Source organism: Sinocyclocheilus rhinocerous, unplaced genomic scaffold (genome assembly GCF_001515625.1).
Source record: "Sinocyclocheilus rhinocerous isolate Xijiao unplaced genomic scaffold, SAMN03320098_v1.1 scaffold453, whole genome shotgun sequence".
Lineage (NCBI taxonomy): Eukaryota > Metazoa > Chordata > Actinopteri > Cypriniformes > Cyprinidae > Sinocyclocheilus > Sinocyclocheilus rhinocerous.
In genome coordinates, this window is record NW_015655565.1 from 260,575 (window position 1) to 269,614 (window position 9,040).

At 35.5% G+C, this 9,040-nt stretch overlaps 2 protein-coding genes across 2 annotated transcripts in view; one reads left to right on the forward strand and one right to left on the reverse strand.

The window, feature by feature from the left end:
* Positions 1-3,702: 3,702 nt before the first annotated feature.
* Positions 3,703-7,322, forward strand: ociad1 (OCIA domain containing 1). Its single transcript, XM_016525433.1, has 8 exons — positions 3,703-3,970; positions 4,138-4,222; positions 4,427-4,480; positions 5,422-5,469; positions 5,581-5,713; positions 6,239-6,468; positions 6,616-6,771; positions 7,179-7,322. Exons 1-8 carry the CDS (start codon positions 3,911-3,913, stop codon positions 7,214-7,216), a joined length of 804 nt encoding a protein of 267 aa, XP_016380919.1. The 5' UTR covers positions 3,703-3,910; the 3' UTR covers positions 7,217-7,322.
* A 149-nt stretch (positions 7,323-7,471) lies between these two features.
* Positions 7,472-9,040, reverse strand: part of ociad2 (OCIA domain containing 2) — a 5,717-nt gene continuing 4,148 nt past the window's right edge. The window contains exon 7 of the mRNA XM_016525434.1: positions 7,472-8,419. The gene's annotated coding sequence lies outside the window, so the exon portion shown is untranslated. The remainder of the gene's footprint in view (positions 8,420-9,040) is intronic.

A 9,040-nucleotide genomic window follows, 5' to 3' on the forward strand; every position in this document is an offset into this window, starting at 1 on the left:
AGAGTGAAATATTTCAAGCCTTTATTTCTTGAAATTTTGATGATTATGGCTTACAGATAATGAAAACCCAAAATTCAGTGTCTCAGAAAACTAGAATATTACATAAGATCAATAAAAAAAAGGATACTTTAAACAGAAATGTCAGGCTTCTGAAAAGTATGTTCATTTCTATGCACTACTTCTCTTATGGTCACCAAGGCTGCATTTGTTCGATCAAAAATATAGTAAAAACAGCAATATTGTGAAATATTATTGCAATCATATATAATCGTAAATAAATATTTTCTACTTTAATATATTTTAAAATGCTATTCATTCCTCTTGTGGCAAAGCTCAATTTTCAGCAGCCATTACTCCAGTGTTCAGTGTCACATGATCCTTCAGAAATCATTGTAACATGATGATTTGCTGCTTGAGAAACATTTCTAATTATTATCAATGTTGAAAACAGTTGTTTAATATTTTTGTGGAAACTGTGATGCATTTTTTTTCAGGATTCTTTGATGAACTGAAAACATAAAACAGCATTTATTTGAAATTGAAATTTTTTGTAACAATATAAAAATATTCACTGTTACTTTTGAACAATTTAATGCATCCTTCCTGAAATTTCTTTAAAATAAATCTTGCTGACCCAAACTTTTAAATGATAGCGTATTATTATAGTAATTATAATCACATAATTTGACAGCTACAAACATTATTTTAATTTGTTACTATTTATACTATTAGCTTTTTCGATTAGTAGCTGAGGTATCCAAACTGGCATCAAAAATCATGACATTTCACTACTACTGTTATTGACAATGTAATAAATGTAAAACAAGCTTTTTTTAACGTCTATTTTCACTTGAAGCATGCAGAGATTTCAGATTAAAATATCATGCTTCTATATCTATACATCAAGATTTAGGAGCATTAATTGAAAGAAGAAGATCCAATAATTTAACTCCAATGCAACAATCCCATGCATCTGTCTCTCACCAAACCCCACTACTGTTTACAAGAGACATAATGCTGTCATGATACTCAGAGCAGCATGCTCACCGGTAAGCAGGAAGAGTTCACACTCTTCTCAGAGCTCAGATCAGGAGTGTGAACTCTACTCTGCTCACTGCTGAACAAGCTGCTCTGTCACCAAATGCTGAGAGGCTGGCTGGGACACTAGAGTTGTTAACATCATTTATGACTCATGCACAATCACATGTTTGCATAGGACAAGCAATAAACATCAATGAGCCTTTCAAGTGACAGATTTTATTAGATGAATAAGATAAAGGAGAAAGAGGTGGTCTGGATTTAAACTAAACCATGTTTTTAGATAAATACCTTCATCATTAAAAGCTCTAGAGTTTTAGTACAATTTCGCACTTTTCCACTAAAGAAATGAAAGAGAAAGCAAATTAAAAGATTGTTTTACGTAATCTGGTGGTTTCAATCAAGATAAGAGTTGTTAATGAACTTGGTGGGTTTTAAACTCAGCCTAGCAGCATCCTGTTACTAATACCGCAAATCTTTAAAACTTTATATTATGACTGATATTTCCGCCAAACTACAGTTTTGTAGCAGTCTCTCCCTTCAGTCCAGCTTTCATACGTTACCCAAAAGCAATTTCTCCCCTTTTTCTGATTGGTTAAACGCAGTGTTGTCTCGTGTTAGCTCACAAAACTCCATAAAAAGTCCCATGTGCATTAAGATTTTAGTTTCATATGCTCTGCTTAACTCATGTCCCTCAGCAATGATGTCCAAAAACGCTGTCTATCGCTTCAAATGCAGGTCAACATAACATAACTTGTCTATGTCTACCAACTGATAATATCCTGCGAAGGAAAGTACACCTGATAAGACAACCGATGAGCTTAAAAAGTGAGAGCTGGCTCTCTCGGTGTTACATTACAAGTCGGGTATTTAAGGTTAGTCAAACAGAATTCGGCCCTTCTTACCTTTTTTAGAGCAGCTGCGCTTTTCCTCGTCAGTTAACGTTAGCCTGCTCGCGCTAGCGTTGAAAACCTGATGGTTCTTCTCTCCAAAAATGACAAGAACGACTCGAGCTTTACAAAAACAACATTTCACATCCGTTGACCTCTAACGTTCGATCTTATAGCTAATCTTCTCGGTCTTTTTTCGCAAAACACCTAAAAACTCGACGAATGACAACGTACCCACCTCCCTGTCCAACAGATTGGAGCAGCGCTGGCTAACGGCTTTGACAATCCGCTCTTCTGATAGGGGAGTCGCGGTGTCAAGATTGCGGAGCTAAGCCCCGCCCTGCGCTCGCTGCGATAAATGCACTGTATTCACACGCCAAACAAATGGGCCATTCTATTGGCTGATTGAGCCATCAATCAACACACACTGTTACTGGATTGGCTGAAAGGACATGATTCCGTGCAGAGCCTCTGATTCCGTCCGTGATAATTCCTTCGGTTTGTCAAAATACACGTTCGTACACTGCGTAAGTACATTGACTGGAAAAATCAATACTTTTATATCAGACCCCTTTAACTGTTCGTTGTATATGAGGTTTAGTTTTTCGTTGTGAGGTCGGTCGATAGATGAGGCAATTAAATGGCTATTGACAAAACACTAAAAGTTATTAATACTCATATTGATTTCTCTGAACTTCTCCAAATCATTTCACAAACATCTGCTCAATTCTGATCTAGTCTAGTTGCTTTCTCAGTTCAGACTACACAATTAGCATTTATTCTAGGTATAAGACAAGCTTAGAAATGTTATTAAGTGCTGTAATGGGTTAATGCATAAAGTATCATATACATTGATTTACATGTATGTTTTCATGTTTGCCTGAACGCTTTAAAATTGAGACTTTCTTCTGTTTTTTCCTCTCTTTTATTCATAAGAATAATTAGCATGTATGAACTGATGTTTTATTTTGTTATCATTTACTTTGTATGCGTTACAAATTAAACGTCATGAAATCGTACGTTTAAATTTTATGACTTTTTCTTCTTTTTTTGTGGTTATAAAATGTTTAATTTATTTCATGTGTACGGAAATTACAATTGGTATATTTTGTATTTTCCGTGTTGAATTTACAAAAACAAAAACTCCATCAAATGATCATTGAGCAAAAAAATAAAAAAATACTTATAAGCAGTGATGCGCATAAAAATGCGATATGTAAATATGTTAAGGCCGCTCATTTGCGTATTGTGCATTGTTGACAGCTGTTAATGTACAATCACTGTTTTAGATCGACTAACTGTCAAACTGAAAACATTAATCTAGGCTGCCGGTTTCAGAGCAAAATGCAAAACTGATATTTCAGAGATCTGACGCGCTTCACTCGGCAGCGCATATGCCCAGTATATATGCCGGCAACCCGCCAAAATAAAAGCTTGCTGATTTTAGGTTTGAAAATGATGAAAATTCATTAAAAAAAAGGTTAATATTAGCATTGTATTTTTAAGTGTACTATAAAATAACCGTATTTTTTATTTAATACTCAATTTATTTTTTTAATATAATAGTATTATCACACTGATTATTTTGTTTATTATTTTATTAAAATACAAAATAAATAAATGCAATACTACTATTATCACTATTAATAATGATTTTATTTTTATAGTTATATTTAATGAGTCACATTATGTGCTGTGTGAGTACCAAACCAAATCTCCAGGTGCACTCATGAGAACCAGACAGAAAAACTTTTGTGCACCCCTGCTTAAAAGACAAATTTCCACATATTTTGAGACTTTTCATCGGTGCTTCCGACTTAACTCCTGCACTTCCGGGTTAGTGTTGTTTGCTAATAAGAGTCGACTGGAGGTCGTGTAATGAAGTGTGTCCCTGGACTTGTTGACCAGTAATCCGCGTAATCCCATGGCTACTGCAAAAACATTATTGTTTGTGTAATCGCGCTGTGCTTCTTGAATTAGTCATGTCGCAAGCTTCGTCTGGATTCACTCCGACTGCTCAAGTCCCACATGGATCTAGTAAGGTAGGCAGTAAATTCACCTGACAGTGTTTATAAACCACATACTGCTCTGTCTCATGCAGAAGTGCTTCAAAAGCAAAGTGTGTATGCGGTTTTCTGTTTGCAGGATAAATAGTTCGCTGATAGGGAACTTTCAGAAACTTTCCTCACGTATAGTTTTGTCTTCTCAGGGTCCTTTTAATGCCTCGTATATTCCCAATGAAGAAGAGAGGCGTGTCTTCAGAGAGTGCAATTCAGAAAGCTTCTGGTACAGATGTGAGTAACGTTAGTGCTCTACATTTATGATGAAACCTGTCATGATTTATTGGCACTTGACTGTCATTCTGCCCTACATATTTTCTCCCCAAATTTACTTTGCAAGGTACAGTCTCAAGATGCTTTGTCTTTGCTTGATTCTGATGAGAAAGTACTTGTGAAAGAGACTTCTGAACATGTTTGCTCTCTTTTGTTTTTTTGCAGCCTTGCCTTTTTCTGCCATTGCAATCGCAGCCACTCAGGTAATGGTATCAAGAGGTACGTTCACTCCTGTATTTTAAGTTTTTACTCATGTTTCCCATTGTCATGGGAAAACCTAGAATTATCAGGGAATTTTAAGAACTGGAAAAGTCATTAAAAAGAATAAAATCTTAAGTATTTAGTGAACACATCTTTTCTAGATATACGCAGAGCTCTGGAAAGGAAAATTACTTTAGAAATCAATACCCAGCAATTACAAATGACTATAAAAGTTATAGAGAAGTCATGGAGAAGGGGTAGTTCAACCAAAAATGAAAATTCGGTCACACTTTACTTTAAGGTCCAAATCTCACTATTAACAAACCATTAACTACAACTTTTGCATCAATAAACTCCCAATTTGCTGCTTTTTAATAGTTAGTAAGGTAATTAGGGATGTAGAATATAGTCATGCAGAATATGTGCTTTATAAGTACTAATAAACAGCCAATATGTTAATAATAGGCATGCTAATAAGCAAGTAGTTAATAGTGAGAATTGGTCCCTATCCTAAAGTGTTACCGAAAATTCTCAATCATTTTTGTTGATCCAAACCCATATGACTTTAATTCATCTCTGAAATATATTTTTAATGAAACCTGAGAGATTTCTGTCCCTCCATTGAAAGTCCATTCCACCAAAATTTTAATGCTTCAGAATGTTCATGAAGAGATTGTAAAAGAAATCTATATGAATAGAGTGGTTTAATCTAAGTATTCTAAGGAGACGCAATCATTTTGTATGATGAACAGATATAATTTAGGCTTTTGTTCACATATAAACATTTATCAGTGCACATACATAGAGCACATCAAATATGGTAAACCGAAAACTCAACTGTACATGCTCTTCATTTGAGTTCTGAATATGAACAAGTTTTATGGGTTTGGATTTTGGAGGTTAAACATAAAGGGTTTTTCAAAAATGCTAAATCTTATGTTGTTATTGTTTATCCCTAGGAATCCTTACTCCATCGCCCCGATTTGGCTCTCTTCCCAAAGTTGCGTGTAAGTATCAAGAACAACAGACAGCTCTAATTTTATAAAAGACAACTAAAACCAAGGATATATGGTGAGGGCTATTCAAAGTACCTTGGAATGTTTGTGATTTTTATGCAGTTGCTGGCATGCTTGGATACGTTAGTGGGAAAATGTCTTACATGAGGGTCTGTGAAGAAAAGTTTAGGAAGTTGGAGAACTCCCCACTAGGAGAGGCACTACGACAGGGACGTCTGCATCACATGCCTTCAGGGTAAGACCAAGTGCACACAGAATTTTTTTTAATATATTTGAATTTCTATATTGTTTTATACACTGAACAAAATTATAAACGCAACACTTTTGTTTTTGCCCCCATTTTTCATGAGCTGAACTCAAAGATCTAAGACTTTTTCTATGTACACAAAAAGCCTATTTCTCTCAAATATTGTTCGAGAGAAAAAATCGGTGTTAGTGAGCACTTCTCCTTTGCCGAGATAATCCATCCACCTCACAGGTGTGGCATATCAAGATGCTGATTAGACAGCATGATTATTGCACAGGTGTGCCTTAGGCTGGCCACAATAAAAGGCCACTCTAAAATTAGCAGTTTTATCACGGATGAATCCCGGTTTTCACTGTACAGGGCAGATGGCAGACAGCGTGTATGGCGTCGTGTGGGTGAGCGGTTTGCTGATGTTTTTATTTGTTTCTTTTCACATAAATATACATTAATATATTTGAAGTAATTCACTTTGACAAGTATCTTACACAGTGATTACATTTTTTTTTTTTTAAGGCTAAACCAGTCAGAGTTTGAGGATCCAAACCCATCAGAATCTCAACAGTCTGGTTCTGAGTCTGCGTCCCAACCTTCGACAGAAGGCAGTTCTATGCCTGAGAGCTACAGCAGTTACACCAGTGACTATACCTACAGCAGACCCTCCCAATCATACGACCCCACTCCTTTTAGTTCTGGATTCAGTGATTCTGGTCCCGTTAACATCAGGGATGATATTTCTTCTCAAGGTACTGCCACCCTAGCACACAACAACATGTATAATTGTATAGACCTATATAAATTTGATTACAGTTGGTGAAGAGAAAGGACATTTGTCATTGAATAAGGATTTGTCATCTGATTGGTAGATGTTTAACCAGTAGTTTGTCCCAAAGCTCCACTCTACCCAGATGAGGACGTGCCCAAAAAGAAGCCAGTGTTGTATGAGGAACTGCGTAGCAAGAATAGAGAGAACTATGAGGTCACTCTCACACAGAAAGCTGAAACAGTGCTGAAACCACAAACAGTGGTGCCAGTAGCTAAAAAGGAAGGTGAGCTTTATTAATTGATTTCCCTCCAATTTTAATAGGTCTATACATGTAATGATTTGTGAGATTTATAATGATTATAAAAGCCAATAAATTTAGATGTTGTTTATCTTGTTGAATATTTAACATATAAATGAGAAAGTATCCATGAATCAGTTCAGAAACAGTACTGTGTTGGGTTGCCAACTGATGTCCAATGTAACATCAAGGTCCTGAAGCAAGTCCAGTTTTGAACCACTGATGTAGATGATGGCAAATACACACATAGTTGACACTTCAACTGACATGAGTGTTGAAGCTTGACTTAATTTTGCATTTGTATGAATATTGGTCTAGTTAATAAGTATTCTATAATTTCAATGTCCTTTTATGTTTTAATCTGTAAACCAGTTTCTTCCTTCCCCCTCCAGTTAACAAGAACAAGTATGGAGATTCTTGGGAAGAGTAAGATTGACCTGAAGAATCAGCTGTTTGAGGAGCTCAAGATCTGAACGCAGTGACTTCTGTGGAGATGTCATGACTCATTCTGCCAGATTAGACCAAAAGCTGCGATTAAATGCTGAATGTACTTTAAGGAGTAAAACTCCTTTTTTTAATGCAAATGAGTGCAATTGTTTTTTTTGTTTTTTTTATTACACATTTGTGGTTTGAAAATAAATGTTTCTCTTCTTCACTTCTTGCATTAAGTAGATGTCAGATAAATAATTTTAACAAACTATCAGTGTTTTTATTGATTAGGAAATTCTGGTCAGATGTGCTTGAGATTTGTTAATAAATAAATAAAATGATATAATAACCAATAGATGTGATACTGTTTCACATAAACCCAGAAAATGGGAATGTAATAAATAACAGCATCAAGGGTGATTTTCCACTGACAATCTAGTGCATCATATTGTTAAAGCTGTGCACAAGTGACAATTATGACAGTGTTATGACAGTAGATGTGTTTAGACTTGGACCCATGATTATAATAATGGCATTATTCACTGATGTTACAGTTATTACAGTCCTCTGAGCTGGAGATAAGAGATTAAGATATGCTTGCTCTTTAAATTCTTTTAATGAAAATTCACATTTAAATGTTCCAACATTTCAAATAAAGCCTGTGATAGCTGTAATTCGTTCACTGCATATTGATTCTTGTTTGTAAAGGTTTTTTTTTTTAAAGTGTCAGATTTGCATGACTTCGTTCTGCAGTACAATATTATGATTCTACTCTGATAAAAGGCAGCTGCTTACTGTAATAAAATTGAACAGAAACCTCCACTCCCTTCTCTACATTATAAACAAAAGAAAAGATGAGCAAATATCATTGGAATGTAACATTATAAGAACTTAAAAAGAGCACCATACTAATTCTTATGAGGTTGATTCATTTGTACCAGATTTGACTACAACAGCATACATTGCTTAGTTACATTGTTCCCTCTAATCAACCTCATGTATAAACTACTTGTAAAAAATTTGTCTTGTAGTGTCTTGGCGCCCCCTGCAGGTTAGTAAGGCTTAAGGTCCATTCAAGATGATTTTAGCTGCTTTGTTTTGCATAATTTTCAAAAGAGCTAAATATTACTGTTGTAATTATTTTATTTTTTTCTTTTAAAAATGACATGGGGTAATGAGTGATGTCCTGCGGATTCCAAAGACTCTGCAACAGAAAAATGAATAGATTTAACTTTAGCATTGATTACATTGTATTGTGTTCTCTTAAAGGGGTCATATGATGCGATTTCAAGTTTTCTTTTCTCTGAAGCTGTTCGTGAATAGATAAGATCCCTAAAGTTGCAAAGACTAAAGTCTCAAACCCAAAGAGATATTCTTTATAAAAGTTGGGACTCGTCCACGCCCTACTAAAACGCCTCGTTTAAACACGCCCCCACATGTCTACTTCACTGTGTGGGAAGATTTGCATAATGCCGCTCAAATGTTTACGCAAAGAAAGAAGGTGTAACTTTGATTCTCGCTGTAGTATTGTTGCTGCCGCTGTTGCCATGTCATGGAGACGCTGTGCGTTTCGTTGTGAAAGCAAAACTACTTTGTTTGGCCTTCCAAAAGAGGACACAACTAGAAATCAGTGGTTAAGTTGTATTTACAACACTGTTCCAGAACAGTTCAAACCAAATATTCAGATGTGTGCAACACATTTTACGGAGGACGAGGACTGTTTCCTGGGAGAGTAGACTACAATGCCGGCTGTTCTGACTCACAGACTGTAAGTAAGTTTTTTATATTTAAAGAATTTGCCACAGACGATTCAAACGCGAGTTTT